The 17,050-nt window shown below is 43.1% G+C and overlaps 1 protein-coding gene across 1 annotated transcript in view; it reads left to right on the forward strand.

The window, feature by feature from the left end:
• The window catches only part of GNB3 (G protein subunit beta 3), a 35,458-nt gene that overhangs the window by 10,141 nt on the left and 8,267 nt on the right, over window positions 1–17,050 (forward strand). The window contains exons 2-9 of the mRNA XM_069754151.1: window positions 8,451–8,517; window positions 10,211–10,249; window positions 10,335–10,441; window positions 10,538–10,601; window positions 12,108–12,270; window positions 12,507–12,573; window positions 14,178–14,379; window positions 14,471–14,687. Coding sequence (XP_069610252.1) covers window positions 8,461–8,517; window positions 10,211–10,249; window positions 10,335–10,441; window positions 10,538–10,601; window positions 12,108–12,270; window positions 12,507–12,573; window positions 14,178–14,379; window positions 14,471–14,687 — 916 coding nt within the window. The 5' untranslated portion in view covers window positions 8,451–8,460. The remainder of the gene's footprint in view (window positions 1–8,450; window positions 8,518–10,210; window positions 10,250–10,334; window positions 10,442–10,537; window positions 10,602–12,107; window positions 12,271–12,506; window positions 12,574–14,177; window positions 14,380–14,470; window positions 14,688–17,050) is intronic.

Here is a 17,050-nt window from a genome sequence, read left to right on the forward strand (position 1 = left end):
TTACATCCTGTATTATACTCCAGAGCTGCACTCACTATTCTGCTGGTGCAGTCACTGTGTACATACATTACATTACTGATCCTGATTTACATCCTGTATTCCTGTTTTATGCCCCAGAGCTGCACTCACTATTCAGCTGGTGGAGTCACTATGTACATACATTACATTACTGATCATTTATGGATCCTGAGTTACATCCTGTATTATACGTCTGAGGTGCACTCACAATTCTGCTGGTGCAGTGACTGTCTACACATATACATTACTGATCCTGTACTGATCCTGAGTTACATCCTGTATTATACTGCAGAGCTGCATTCACTATTTTGCTGGTGCAGTTACTGTGTACATACATTACATTACTGATCCTGAGTTACATCCTGTATTATACCCCAGAGCTGCACTCACTATTCTGCTGGTGGAGTCACTATGTACATACATTACATTACTGATCCTTTATGGATCCTGAGTTACATCCTGTATTATACTCCAGAGGTGCACTCACTATTCTGCTGGTGCAGTCACTGTCTACACATATACATTACTTATCCTGTACTGATCCTGAGTTACATCCTGCATTATTCTCCAGAGCTGCACTCACTATTCTGCTGGTGCAGTCACTATGTACATACATTACATTACTGATTTTGTACTGATCCTGAGTTACATCCTGTATTATACTCCAGAGCTGCACTCGCTATTCTGCTGGTGCAGTCACTGTGTACATACAGTGCATTACTGATCCTGAGTTACATCCTGTATTATACCCCAGAGCTGCACTCACTATTCTGCTGGTACAGTCACTGTCTACATACATTACATTACTGATCCTGAGTTACATCCTGTATTATACTCCAGAGCTGCACTCACTATTCTGCTGGTGCAGTCACTATGTACATACATTACATTACTGATCCTGAGTTACCTCCTGTATTATACTCCAGAGCTGCACTCACTATTCTGCTGGTGCAGTCACTGTGTACATACATTACATTACTGATCCTGAGCTATATCCTGTATTATACCCCAGAGCTGCACTCACTATTCTGCTGGTGCAGTCACTGTGTACATACATTACATTACTGATCCTGAGTTACATCCTGTATTATACTCCAGAGCTGCACTCACTATTCTGCTGGTGCAGTCACTGTGTACATACATTACATTACTGATCCTGAGTTACATCCTGTATTATACCCCAGAGCTGCACTCGCTATTCTGCTGGTGCAGTCACTGTGTACACACATTACATTACTGATCCTGAGTTATATCCTGTATTATACCCCAGAGCTGCACTCACTATTCTGCTGGTGCAGTCACTGTGTACATACATTACATTACTGATCCTGAGTTACAGCCTGTATTATACTCCAGAGCTGCACTCACTATTCTGCTGGTGCAGTCACTGTGTACATACATTGCATTACTGATCCTGAGTTACATCCTGTATTATACCCCAGAGCTGCACTCACTATTCTGCTGGTGCAGTCACTGTGTACATACATTACATTACTGATCCTGAGTTACATCCTGTATTATACTCCAGAGCTGCACTCACTCTTCTGCTGGCGCTCCCTATTTGCTTACTGTCTCTCTTCAGAGCTTGCTTCATAGATTAGCATTCCTAGCAGTGTAGAAACAAGTAATGGAGTTAGTTTAGCAAACAGTGCCCTATATCTCAGCTTCCTGATCTGTGATTTTGATGTTGAGGAATGAGATATCCGAGAGTCGATGTCATTTGATTGATAAAGCAATAAGTGAAGCAATCACTTTACTCAAAAGTTATGTTTTCTTACCCTGGAAATCATCCACTAGATGTCTCCTTTCTTTGTAATTTGTTGTACAGTACACTGCCTGTTGCGAAGTGTAATCCAACGACGACAGCAAAAACCCTCAGACGGATTACAAGAAATGAAGCCGAGTCTTTAAACTTAAACTTTAAAGCGCTGCGGAATATGTTGGCGCTATATAAGATTATTATTATTATTATTATTACCTCTCTACAGGAAGTGGGGATGGGTTTTTCTTTCTCCCTGCTCTTGCTCTTCTGTAGCGTATGCCATGAAGTGAAGGGAAAGGATGTTCCAGCACCCACAGTGCTAGCAGAATACTGATGAAAAAGAAACTACTCTTTAAAAAAGTGGGTGCCAAGCTACAAAGCATAAGAATCAGGACAGTTCCCATACATATTAGACTGGTATGTGCTTAAACAGCCATTTAAGCTTATGATGGATGAGGGTAGATGCGCTTTACAGCACTGATTGGTATTGCAGACATATTACGGTATATTTTAATAGTAGAAAACCCCCTTTTCTGCCATGAAACATACTGGTACGTCACCATTTTTGTACACCCAGTGATATTCACCTTGTGGCTGAACTTCAGACGATCGCAAGTTCAAGTCCTAAAAGGACTAAAATAATAAAGTAAAAAAAAAAAAAAATCACCCTTCCGACACGCACACCTTTTCCCCCATTAATATTAATAGACATATTTGGTCTCACCGCGTTTGTAAAAGTCTGATCTACCAAAATGTAATTTGACACAATTGGTAAACACCATAATATGAACAAAAATTACAGAAAAGTACTGGTTTCAGGCAACGGAGACACAAACAGAACTTTTTTGTTTACAAAATTCCACATTTTTTGTACACAAAATGAAAGCTGTAATAAATAACAAAATGGATTAAGGTTTTTTATTTTTTCTATTTTACTGCTTTTGAATTTGTGTCTCCATTTTCCCGTATATTGAATGGTAAAATAAATGATGACACTGAAAACTACAACTAGTGCTGCAAAGAAAAAAAAAAAAGAATCCCTCATAAGACTATTTTGGCCCAAAAAAAATAAAGAAAAACTTATGGCCCTTGAAACAAGAAGAAAAAAAAAAGAGGCTCAAAGGTCATGAATGGGTTAAGTTTTGGTGCACATCTTTCTTTTAAGGATGCCTCTATATATACTTCTAGACTAATGTAAAGGATACAATTACTATTATGCTTGTGAAGCTGAGGGTGAGGTGGCCGGAGGGCCGATGGAGCCGGCCCCGATCATGACTATTATTCCATACGGACCCCTCCCTGTTCCATTATGTACTGGGTGCATGGCTTCTGCTATAGATGGTGCAGTTCAATGCAGTCTATTGTTCTCTGCTATCAGCTATTTAGGGTAGAGAGAGCCTGACCATTGCACATCAGTGCAGGATCAGACATGGGGTATGTTTGCCAGTCTGTGATGGTTCATAAATCTGCATGGGAGCTGTATACACAAAAGTCAGATTTCTTATCAAGACAGATCACCTGGAGCAATAATAAAAGATTGCAAAAGTCTCCATACCCTTTATAGGGTAGAAAGTGATTGCAAATCATTAGGATGGTCCATCACTTCTCAATTGATTAGGGTACAACTTTCAGGACCCCGCCAATCTTTATAACTACTGGTATTAAGTTGGGATACCCTACACAGCGGACGGACGGCGGCATCCCAGTGCAATAGCTATGCCAAAGGGATGCCAGGCCCTTCTTTCTCTGGATCTCCACATATCCTAGTGTAAAGATTAGGAAAGAAATAAGGAGAAAGAGGCTCAACCGTTTCCAACCTTTGCTCCTCTTGGACCTTATGGGACAGGAGGGCCATTTGACCCTTGAACCAGTACCCCACTCACTATTAGAAATACGCAGTTTCATGCCACCCATGCAGAAGCGGACCGTGCCAGGCTAGGCTAACCTGCCACCAGGGGTCCCGTGGAACATGGGTACATATGTCCTTGCCGACAAATGGACCAGAACGGTCCTTGGATGATTTGTTTCTGCGGGAACAGAAAGAGTCTCTTGTGCCCGGAGCTCAAATTCAATGGGTAAACTAGGCAAATCCAGGAGGCTTTAAAGTGCACGATTTGCATAGTATTAATGGAGCGACCCGTCGTTGCGTGCAGCTCTCTCCTGCTTATTTTACTCGCTTTGACTGAAAAGGATGGACTGGGGCTGTGAGTCCATAAAAGAAGCTTCCGTAGACACAAAAGATGGTCTACACCCTGACTGATCACACAATGGTGGCCTAGGTTAGATCATTGACATGAATACCCTCATATATCTACCAAGCCATAGATGGTGATCTCATTAGATCCCAAGACCTATGAAAATAGAGGATCTACTGAATGTTTACCTGGACCTTGTTCTACAGCAGTGTTCCCCAAGTTCGGTCCTCAAGAGCCACCAACAGGTCGTGTTTTCACGATTTCCTTAGTATGGCCCAGGTGATGGAATTATTGCCTGTCTAGATGATGGAATAATTCCATCACCTGGGCGATACTAAGGAAATCCTGAAAACATGACCCGTTGGTGGCTCTTGAGGACCGAACTTGGGGAACAATGTTCTACAATATCCAAACAGTAGTGTCCACCAAGATGTGGGTGCCCAATATTAGGCCGGGTTCACATTGCGTTAACAGCAGCCCGTTCAACACATGCGTTAAGGGGCTGCTGTTAGACTTGTCATATCGCTAGCGCAGATAGAGGTAGCAGATGCTCTATCTGCGCTGGCAGTGACGGACCCAGAAATGCTGCAGCCCGCGTCCCAGGGTCCGTAACTCAATGACGGCACATCGCCATTGTGGGCGTGCGCTAGCGATGTGTCCGACATAGGACTTAATGGCAGCGTTAACGGACTGCGTTACACCACGTTATGCCGCGGTGTAACGTAGTCCATCTAACGGAAGACTATAACGCAATGTGAACCCGGCCTTAGAAATCCCGATAACGGCCGTCTGTGTCTTGGTGAGTCTGTAAGTCTTGTTCTTGTTGAGTCAAGGTCTCGTTCTGCTGGAGCCAAGTAACCGAATGTGCAAACCGTACGAGGTCCTGAGAAGGGGACCACAAATACCTTACTAGTCAAACATTGGACGGTTTTCTAGCAGCCCAATTTTTTCACATTGAGTGGTGTAAAAATAAATAACATTTCACGCCCCAGACTTGAGCACAAGCCAAAGGACATCGGAGAATAAGGCATTAAATCAACTGAGTAATAAAGAACCAGACACCAGGGATTAAGGCACTAAATAACAGGACATCAGGGACTAGGACACTAAACCAATGGACCGGCAAGCCATCGTACATCATGGACTGAGGCACAAAACTACCGGATATCAGGGACTAAGGAATTAAATCAGTGGGGAAACATACCAATGGACAGAAGGGATTAAGGCACTAAATCACTAGACTTCAGAAACTAGGTCACTAAACAAATGGCCAGGGACTCAGGCACTGAACCACTCTGGACACCAGCGTGTAAGGCTACAGACCGGGGACTAAGGCACTATTAAACCAGGGGGCTAGCAAACCACTGTACGCTAAGAACTAAGGTACTAAACCACGTGGCACCAGGGTCTATGGCACTAAAACAAAAGGGTAACACATCACTGGACACTAAAGCACTAAACACCAGGAATTAGGGCACTAAACAAAAGGGGGTAACAGACAACTGGACACCAGGGACTAAAGCACTAGTTCACAAGACACCAGGGACTAGTGTACTAAACCAACAGATACTAGGAACAGGAGGAACAGGGCATTAATGTAATACACAGGCAACACGGTGGCTCAGTGGTTAGCACTGTATGGAGGCTCAGTGGTTAGCACTGTATGGAGGCTCAGTGGTTAGCACTGTATGGAGTCTCAGTGGTTAGCACTGTATGGAAGCTCAGTGGTTAGCACTGTATGGAGACTCAGTGGTTAGCACTGTATGGTGGCTCAGTGGTTAGCACTGTATGGTGGCTCAGTGGTTAGCATTGTATGGTGGCTCAGTGGTTAGCACTGTATGGTGGCTCAGTGGTTAGCACTGTATGGTGGCTCAGTGGTTAGCACTGTATGGTGGCTCAGTGGTTAGCACTGTATGGAGGCTCAGTGGTTAGCACTGTATGGTGGCTCAGTGGTTAGCACTGTATGGTGGCTCAGTGGTTAGCATTGTATGGTGGCTCAGTGGTTAGCACTGTATGGTGGCTCAGTGGTTAGCACTGTATGGTGGCTCAGTGGTTAGCACTGTATGGTGGCTCAGTGGTTAGCATTGTATGGTGGCTCAGTGGTTAGCACTGTATGGAGGCTCAGTGGTTAGCACTGTATGGAGGCTCAGTGGTTAGCACTGTATGGTGGCTCAGTGGTTAGCACTGTATGGTGGCTCAGTGGTTAGCATTGTATGGTGGCTCAGTGGTTAGCACTGTATGGTGGCTCAGTGGTTAGCACTGTATGGTGGCTCAGTGGTTAGCATTGTATGGTGGCTCAGTGGTTAGCACTGTATGGTGGCTCAGTGGTTAGCACTGCAGCCTTGCAGCGCTGGGGTCCTGGATTAAATCTCATCAAGGACAACATCTGCAAGGAGTTTGTATGTTCGCCCCATGTTTGCGTGTGTTTCCTCCCACACTCCAAAGACATACTGATAGGGAATTTAGATTGTGGGGACAACAATTATAATGTCTGTAAATCGCTGTGGAATTAATGGTGCTATATAAGTGAGTAAAAAAAATAAATAAATCACAGGAAGCCAGGGATCAGGGCATTAAACCAATAGACGCCAGTAACAGAGCACAATGTATAACACCAAATGGAGAAAATGTTGGGCCGCTGCGTAAAATATAAAGAAACAAGAGCGCAATGATCTGGAAACCTCTTATCGCCATATTTTGTTCACTACAGAAAATAGACCAGATCAGAAGGTGAGCGCTGAACATTTCTCCATTTAATTTGAAAAAAAAAAAAAAAATAGCTCATTAAGAAACTGATGGCACGGACACGTCTCAGAAAAGTTGGGACAGTGTTAACAAAAGGCTGGAAAAGTAAGGAAACACATCCAGAGGGTCAATTTATAACTAAGCGAAGTAACTGTATAAAAAGAGATTGGTAGAGAGGCAGAGTCTCACAGAAGCAAATATGGTCGGAGGTCAACAATCTGTGCATGACTGCATCTAAAAATTGTGCAACAATTTCAGAAAAAAATGTTTCTCAGCATAAAATTACAAAGACTGTGAATATCCTACATCTACAGGACATAATATTATCAAAAGAGTCAGAAATTCTGAAGTCCATGTGGACAAGGCTGATGGTCAGTATTGGATGCCCCTGATATACGGGCCATCAGGTCTCATTGTATTGAGCACAGGCATGATTTGGTTGTACAAGTCACTGCTTGGGTTCAGGGAACAACATCTGCTCCATCCAGCTCCATCCAGAATACGTCTATTTCAGGAAAGGACTTGAATATTTCAGCAGGACAATAGTAAACCACAGATTGCCTCCATTACAGAAGAAGAGTTTGGGTGATGAACCGGCCGCCTGCAGTCCGGACCTTTCAATAAAAAACATTTGGGGCATTATGAAACTAAAAATTTGGCAAAGACCCCGAGCTGTGGAGCAGCGAGAATCCAGCAACAGACAAGTAAGGGACGTTTCTCTCCAGCAATTATCCCCTCACTTCTTGGATGTCTACAGCTTGTTGTAAAAAGAAGAGGGGAAGGTGCACAAATGAAATGGAGAAACGTCCACCGTTCACCTTCTGATCTGTCCTATGTTCTGCTGTGAATAAAATATGGCCAAAAGAGATTTCCCGATCACCGCTCTTGTTTTAGTTATATTTTTCACAGCGTCCTAACGTTTTTTTGGAATTGCGGTGGCATTAAGCGACTGGATACCATGGACTGGGACAGTAAAACACTGCACAACAGATACTAGGGCACAAAACCTATGGACCTTGGGGTAACGGGCACTAACCACCGAATATCAGAGACGAGAGCAGAAATAATCCTGGGCCCATACAGCAGGGATTTGTGCACCCATGAATGTTCTGCTAGGGAGCCATCAGCTACTAGACAGTAGGGTGCCATATCTTCTGTCTCTGGGCTGTGTCCACCAGATAAGCACGAGGTATAAAGCTTACCAGCTCCTGTACATTGACTGTGAAGATCCTCAGAACGGAAAGTAAAAGACCTTTTTTGGCTTGAGATGCGGAAAAAGCAAACGGAGGAATGCAACTGTTTGGATGTAAAACTTCACCAATTTGTTCATACAGCTGAAAAGGTTCTGGGTGCATTTCAAATATTGCACGAAAGCAAAACCGACGCGTTTTGGACATAGAATATGTGGTATGTGGTGTCATAATTTGGTGAAGTTTTATATCCAACCGGCTGGATACCTTCTTTTGCTTTGTTTGGACGCACCAGAGGCCGTATTCCGACTTCCTCCTGGACGCCCCCTGGAAGCCAAACTTGAAAAAATAGCCGTCACTCACAAAATCAGGAAACATATTTTTCATAACCGATTCTCTTTTATCTGAGCTGTTTGTAAATGTCAAGCTATCTGTGTAACGGACCTGATGAGAGACTTTTACTTTCTGGCCGTGGCTGGACGACACCACTTTCCCTGATCTCCGAATATTCTGAGTCTCCTTCCCTGTTTGTGTCTGCAGAGTTGTCAAGATGGGGGAGCTTGAGGAGCTACGTCAGGAAGCAGAAGCGCTGAAGAAGCAGATTGCGGTAGGTCAACCTCCTCTTCCCAGCCTACCTCGCTTTGGGGATTTTTTAAAATTAATTTTTATTTAGAGCTGTGAAGATGCCTCCATGCACATTAGAGATTTGGCCGGACCTTCATTAGCTGTGTACGGCCTCCTTAAGAGCAGAAAATGACTTATTACTTAAATCACATTTTCTGCTATGTGTATTTTTAAAAAATTGTTGGAATTGTATTTTTCTATATATATATATGGGCAGCACGGTGGCGCAGTGGTTAGCACTGCAGCCTTGCAGCGCTGGAGTCCTGGGTTCGAATCCCACCAAGGACAACATCTGCAAAGAGTTTGTATGTTCTCTCCGTGTTTGCGTGGGTTTCCTCCCACATTCCAAAGACATACTGATAGGGAATTTAGATTGTGAGCCCCAACCGGGACAGTGACGATAATGTGTGTAAAGCGCTGCGGAATATGTTAGCGCTATATAAAAATAAAGATTATTATTATATCATGAACTTTGTAAAAATACAAAGCTAGTAATCTTGCAATATTCACATTGGCCACTAGGGCTTTTTTTTTTTAGACTTTTGCTTCCTGTCATTTCAAAAAGAGTTTTCAGGAGGCTCCTTATCATCAGAGGCAGGATTACAATAACAGTTATCATCTCTATACACAACTGGTAACACCGGATCCACCGTTGATAATAATAATATATAATTATTGAAATAATGCTGCATGAACCAGCCATCAGCCAGGATCTATAAGTACAAAGTGCTACTGAGAGCATGAAGGATGTGGGAACATATGATAGGAGGGACCGCATTCTGATGAAAAGCTTAAATAGATTAGTGAGTAGAAATGATATCACCAATCACAATAGCAGATGTCACAGCTCTCCTCCTCCTGCTCCCTTCACAATGACCTTGGCACATGCTCATTAGATGCTTCAGCACAAAAGATAGGGTCGGTGGTCAGTCTATTGCTGCTAATTTACACGTATTGTTTACTGAAAGAAAAGAGACCAAAAAAAGCCCAATTTGCCAGTATGAAAATTGCAAGATTTCTCATTTTTATTTTTAATAAAGATAGTGATATGCAAAAAAAAATAACCTGATTTAAACAATACATCATTTTCTGATGACACATTCACGTTGAGTTGCAATATCTTCAGGATCAGTACGGCCATAAAAATGATAAAAAGGTCTTGGCTGAAGTTAAGCTTTTGAGTTTTTTTAGATACTGTGACGACCATATTATTCCCAATCATGACTAGTCTGAGACCCTTTCCCAAAAATCCCATGTCCTACCACAGGGGGGGAAACAACCTGCGCAGCTGCACATTGACCCAAGAGGTAAGGGCTTGGGCATTAAGAGTTATTGGACTGCAAAGGGCCCATATACTATATTGCACAGGGGCCCTCTTCTGTGTCTGACCCTGTCCTACCTCGTTCCAACCTTGTCCACTTGGCTATATCTAGAACATTTGGCTCCTCCAACCTCCCCCTAAGATCTTTGGGCTTCTACCAAAGAGAATACTCATTAGGTGGTCCGATGGAGAGTCTTGACCGAAGGTAGACCTGGGCTTTCATGGCCAGATGTAATAACTCTATTTGGATCCATAGAAGGACACTAGTCTTCTACCTCTGGTAATAGCATTTTGCAGTAGTAAGGTTGTCCTTCCGTTTCTGCTGTCCTCACAGTTCTTCATTATTTGCTTTCAGGATGCCAGAAAACAATGTGCAGACACTACCCTGGAACAAGTGAGTCCTTTTTGGGTGGAAAACCCCATTTCTGTTGTGTTCCCTTAGTAATAAGTAATGATCGCTTTACAACTTCTCCCATCAGATCACATCCGGGATGGAGGTGGTTGGACGCATACAGTTACGCACTAGGAGAACGTTGCGTGGTCACCTGGCGAAAATCTACGCAATGCATTGGTCGACTGACTCAAGGTACTAATAGTCTCAAGGTCATGTCTAGTGGTCAGGTCAGGTTTAAAGGTTTCTGAAGTTTCTCTATATGACTGTATGGTTTATCATGTCATACAGGCTCCTGGTCAGCGCCTCCCAGGATGGAAAACTGATTGTCTGGGACACATACACAACAAACAAGGTGAGTCTGGGATAAGTGCCACCATCTACAATGAAACGAAAGACCCCAGATGTCAAGTGCTGAGCTTCAAAGGAGGCTTCTGGTGGATCTGATGGACGCGTGTGGTGCAAAGTCCTCATTATAGGGTGGACCAGGAAATTCCATGATAATCTGATCAGCATTTTTGACCTTGAACATACGTGACCTTGAACAGATCTATGGGCATTTTAGGATGTCCATAGACAGATTTCTTGTTGGAAAATGTAACATATGATACTGTCCCTTATTCCTTTAAAGAGTTATTTCCATCTCCACAGATGGATATTGTCGGATAGACTTTGTAAAAACAAGCACTTTTGCAATTTACTGTGTGTCAAAATTTTCAGTCATTATTGAGATATTAACACTTTTCTCTTGTTTACAGCTCGTAGCCAAGGAAACCGACCACCGCTGGTGTAGCTTGTAAGCACTGCACTGAAGCTGGATTAGTGGGTAACAGCGCACTCCAGTGATCTTGGCCAGCTTCGAAACAGTAGAAAAGAGCTGGTAAACACTGTACATGTTCTTCTTCCTAGCAGCAGTGGTCGGTCTCCAAGGCAACAAAATATAAACAAAAGAATGGAAATATCTCAAGAACGGCTGAAAATTTTAGCAAGCACTAAATTGTAAATGTTCTTGTTTTTTACAAGCTCCATCCGACAATACCTATCTATTAAGTTGGGAATAACCTTTTAATTCATAACTAATGAGACCTAATATGGAAAAGATCATCATACATTCCAGATTATTGCAGTAATATTTTTAGCGATCCTCCAAGGAGAGGAAAAAAGCTTAAGAGATTTTCCAATTTTAGGTTAATAAAGTTTAATCAGTGTATAAATGAAAACTTCTTTAACTGTCTAATATACTTTGCTGCATATTTATCACTACGCTTATTAGTTGGCTTACTCTGTGCCAGAAATTTCCGCCACAATTTTGGTTCACTGTACGCTACGTCCCCATTTCTGCTAAGACCAAGTTTCCCTCTAAAACACAAAGTTTTCACCAGGTTTCTGGCATAAAACTGCTTAGAAAGTTGCAAATATTTGTCACAACTTGCAATTGCACAAAAAAAAAAAATATACGACTTTTGGTGATTTTATGCCGATCCCAACCAGGTCTGACCCATTTTTCAAAAAGTGGGCAGAGCTTATCGGAAAGGGGGCATCGCCAAGCTCCAGAAATCTAGTGAAAACTGATGAATCATGCCCAAAGTAAGTGATGTGGTGCAGGTCATAAGACAGACATTTGTTTTCCTTTTTTAGCCACAATCAGATAAAGCTTGATAAATCTTTTACCTTTGGGTTTCAATCCTTCACCATTTTCAGGATTTCTGCTTGCTGTCAATGAATGAGAACACTTTTTCTTGCACCTCCATCCATTCTGCTCCTTCTGCACTGCACCTATTTGAGCTGTGACCAACCCAAACCTCTTATTATGATGTATTACCCCGACACCTTCACCCTCACGGCTTCCACCCTCTTCTAGGTTCATGCCATCCCCCTGCGATCTTCCTGGGTGATGACCTGCTCCTATGCGCCCTCTGGGAACTTTGTTGCCTGCGGTGGCTTAGACAACATGTGTTCTATCTACAATTTGAAGACGCGCGAAGGAAACGTTCGTGTTAGCAGGGAGCTGGCGGCTCACACAGGTCAGTATGACCTCCCCCCCCCCCATTATACTCTATATATAAGACTTGGAGAAAGCTGCAGACAATTTAGTAGGGAGTGTTCTAAAGTTTTTACGACTTTTGTAAAGCTGCAGCACATTTTCTCAATATCTCACCATTTAGAAATTCTTTCCTTGCTGTCAGTGATTGGAAAGATTCTTATATTGGGGGTATAGTGTTGCAAATCATTCTCACTTCTTTCTTGCTGTAATCCACAGGATATCTTTCTTGCTGTAGATTCTTGGATGATAACCAGATTGTAACCAGCTCAGGAGACACCACCTGGTAAGTGCTGAGGGTTGGAAAAATATTGAGAGCCTTATTCGGACCCCCATTACGGTTCCTAAAATTTTTTAATGGCTTTATTTTATACACCACAGTAAGCAAGTCAGACAGACACAACTCAAAATCTGACACGTTTTGGATCACATATAGCCCATATCTATTGGATCCAAAATGCATCAGAAATTGCACTGGTGGCGACATTTACCACACCCCTTTAATAGTGACAGATCCAGTGGCCCCATAAAAGAGACAGCTATAGGACCCCGAGAACCAGTGATTGCTGCAGAACCTCATTATATTGACAACTATGTCTCCATAACCATGACATCTACATGGCACCTAAAACAGTAATATCCACGGTGCCCCCATAACAACAACTATAATGTCTCTCAGAGACAGACTGAGGGTTCCCATAATAATGACAGCTATAAGGTGCACTAAACAATTATAGTGTCCCCATAATAGTAGTAGCTGTAATACCTGACCTCCATAACAATGAAATCCCCAGTGCCCCCATAACAAATTACATGAAGACAGCCCCAGTGGCACCAAAACAATGAAGGCCCCAATGCCCTCGTATCAGAAACAGTTACAGTAGCTCCATAGCAATAACAACTCCAGTAACTCTTATTACAGAGAAAACTACATTAATAACTCCAGTGAACCAATAAATCTGGCTGTAATGCAGTCCCTCAAGCAAGAAAGGACAGAAAAAAAACAGTAATGGGGTTTCAAATATTGTTAGTGCCCCCCACAGCAAAGACAGTTGCAGAGCTTTTAAATTAGGGATTTCATATATTCACAGACTCAGTACAACCATAAATGTGTAATGTGGTTCTCAATAAAGAAAGAACACAATTGACTCAAAAAAGGAAACAGTGATGGGGGTTCAACTTGCCCTGTGCCCCCTACAGTAGAGACAGCTGGATTGCTTTTATAATAGGGATTTTGTACATTCATAGACTCAATCAAAACATAAATATGCCTGTATTGGGGTCTCCAATAAAGAAAGAACAAAATGGACTAAAAAAGGGAACAGTGATGGGAGTCCAACTAGTCACAGTGGCCCCAAAGCAGAGACAACTGCAGTGTTTTTATATTAGGGATTTTTAACATTCACAGCCCCAGTGCTAATATAAAAATTAAAGCTTTAATGCCCTTAATTGTCACAGTGCCTCCATAACATTAACAACCCCAGTGACACTAAAGAAAGATACATTGACAACCCTAATGCCCTCATAAATCAGCCTGCAATGGTTTTCCAAATAATGAAATGTTACTAGTGTCTCAAAAAAGGGAACAGTAATGGGTGTCCAACTAGCCTCAGGGCCCCCACAGCAGAGACAGCTGCAATACTTTAATATTGGGGATTTTGTACATTCATAGACCCAATGCCACTATAAATCTGACGGTAAATGGGTCCCCAATAAAAAAGGACACAAGTGACTCAAAAGAGGGAACAGTAATGGGGTCCAACTAATCCCAGTGCCCCCACAGCAGAGACAGCTGCAGTAATTTTATATAAGGGATTTTGTACATTTACAACCCCAGTGCCACAAAAAGTCATCCACGCTGTATATGTTCCTCTCCTTATTTTCCCTCAGTGCTTTGTGGGACATAGAGACTGGGCAGCAGAAGACGGTGTTTGTTGGCCACACTGGAGACTGTATGAGCCTGGCTGTGTCTCCCGACTTTAACCTTTTCATTTCTGGGGCTTGTGATGCAAGCGCCAAACTGTGGGACGTTCGACAGGGCGAATGCAGACAGACATTTATTGGGCACGAGTCAGACATCAATGCCATCTGTGTGAGTATGGGAATGGGCGACAGAATGGAAAGTCATGTAAAAAGGTGCAAGCAAAAAAAAAAAAGGTGTCCTAACCCCCTCGCCTGCACAGTTCTTCCCCAGCGGCCAGGCCATATGTACGGGTTCTGATGACGCCACGTGTCGCTTGTTTGATCTGCGTGCTGACCAGGAGATCAGCGTCTACTCTCAAGACAGCATCATCTGCGGTATCACCTCGGTGGCGTTCTCCCGCAGCGGTCGTCTCCTCCTGGCTGGATACGATGACTTCAACTGTAACATATGGGACTGTCTAAAGTGTGAAAGAGTTGGTGAGTCCCATTCTGTAATTTCCTGGGTTCCTAATAGTCCAGAACTACTGATGGTCCAGAATGCACATGTCCACACTAAAATGCGCCATATCAGGGATTCCGAGAGATTGAGATCCTGAACTTAGTATTTTGGGATGTTCAAGGGATATTTAATGCAAATGGATCGTCAATCACATCAACTAAAATCTCGTCAGGATAAAAAAATAACCAAAAATGTGAGTTTTTGCTGAGATAAGCTGCGCCAGGAAAAAACTTCAGCGGCTGATCTTTTTTGATGCCATTGATTGAGTTGAATGAGCCCCCTCATATTAACCGGACACCTTATTTGCCAGTCAAAATATCTTTTGGGTGACCAATATAGTTTGCCCATAACCTACTTAAAGGGATACTCCAATTTCTGAAGTATTTACTTGATCCTTGCAATTAATTACAATAGGATACCTGCTGATCGTGCATAAAATGTGATTGCGGGTTGCCCATGGGAAGTCATGGCAGTCAGAAACGGGCTCAAAGCACACATTGCTGCCATCTTGGTACTCCTAAAACAGTGTTTCTCAACTCCAGTCCTCAAGACCCCACAACAGGTCATGTTTTCAGGATTTCCTTAGTATTGCATAGGCGGTGGAATTAATGCTTGAGCAGGTGATGAAATTATCACCTGTGCAATACTAAGGAAATCCTGAAAACATGACCTGTTGTGGGGTCTTGAGGACTGGAATGTCCTAAAAAGTCCAGTCATAAGCCACAGGTCAGGCTTTACAAGAGGCTGGGACTTTGAACAACTGTCATGGCTGATAGCAGATGAATACTCGATCGATGATTGTTCAGCGATCACCCAACTTCTTTGTGCGGGTGCTGCCACCTTTAGTGCCCAAATAATAGATGAAGGGTGGTTGGTTGCCACTGGCAACATTTTCTGTCAGACACCTTTGATACGAGGCCTTTTGTATATTTGACCTCCATTCCCCGCTCCATTGCCGTCAGTAATTAAGACCAATGTCTCCTATTACATCATAAACTGGTTTCTCTTCTTACAATTAATGTTTCATATTCGTTAACGCTCCTTGATGAGGTTTGGAGACAGCAGCTCCATGTTGTCATTCAGCCTTCCATTATGGCTCTTTATACGCTGGTGATCGCAGTGATAACTGCCCAGTGGGAATGTGGGGGACCTTTAGCCATGTTACTCTTATAACTATCCGTACTGGGGACTTGGTTGTAATATGTAAACGCTGCCGGAAATAACATTATACATACGATAGCCATTGCTCTTATCGGAGTTGTTTCTTGGCAACAATTAAACACCTCATCTGACAGGAATTAGTTAATGTCCCCCTCCCAAGCATCCATGGGAATCCACCAGATCATCGGCTGCGACATTTCAGACCTCACTGTAACTTGTTTGTGGGAACCAATATGACTGCCAATAGAGACCCTGATGGCGGGCAGGGCCTGTTTACCTCACGTTTTGTTCACACCTTCGTGATTCGGACGCGCTCCTGACGGATCCATTCACTATAATTACACTCTTTACAGTGTCAGCCCTCTGTTCCAGCAGAGCCAACTTTTTTATAGCATGATATACTTTTATTATTATAGCGCCATTTATTCCATGGAGCTTTACATGTGAGGAGGGGTATACATAATAAAAACAAGCACAATAATCTCAAACAATAGAAGCCATGACTGGTACAGGAGGAGAGAGGACCCTGCCCGCAAAGGCTCACAATCTACAAGGGATGGGTGAGAATACAGTAGGCGAGGGTAGAGCTGGTCATGCAGCGGTTTGGTCGATCGGTGGTAACTGCAGGTTGAAGGCTTGTCGGAAGAGGTGGGTCTTCAGGTTCTTTTTGAAGGTTTCGATGGTAGGTGAGAGTCTGATATGTTGTGGTAGAGAGTTCCAGAGTAGGGGTGATACGCGAGAGAAATCTTGTATACGATTGTGAGAAGAGGAGGTAAGAGGGGAGTAGAGAAGGAAATCTTGTGAGGATCGGAGGTTGCGTGTAGGTAGGTACCGCGAGACGAGGTCACAGATGTATGGAGGAGACAGGTTGTGGATGGCTTTGTACGTCATGGTTAGGGTTTTATACTGGAGTCTCTGGGCAATGGGGAGCCAGTGAAGGGATTGATTGACAGAGGGGAGATACTACACATTTGTGTCCGCCAAAAAGGCCGGACACCACCGTAATGGACGCCAGATGCACTGCAAAGTCTAATTATAGGGAATGGATCTGTCGGCAGCTCGCCCGAATCCAGTGTCAGATGGATTCCACAATAGTCAAGAAGTTGACCCAAATGTGGTGTGAACAGGCACTTAGTTTACCCAAGAATAGAAGTGAAAATCTGCTGAACCCATCTGAGAA

Source organism: Ranitomeya imitator, chromosome 2 (assembly GCF_032444005.1).
Source record: "Ranitomeya imitator isolate aRanImi1 chromosome 2, aRanImi1.pri, whole genome shotgun sequence".
Classification (NCBI taxonomy): domain Eukaryota; kingdom Metazoa; phylum Chordata; class Amphibia; order Anura; family Dendrobatidae; genus Ranitomeya; species Ranitomeya imitator.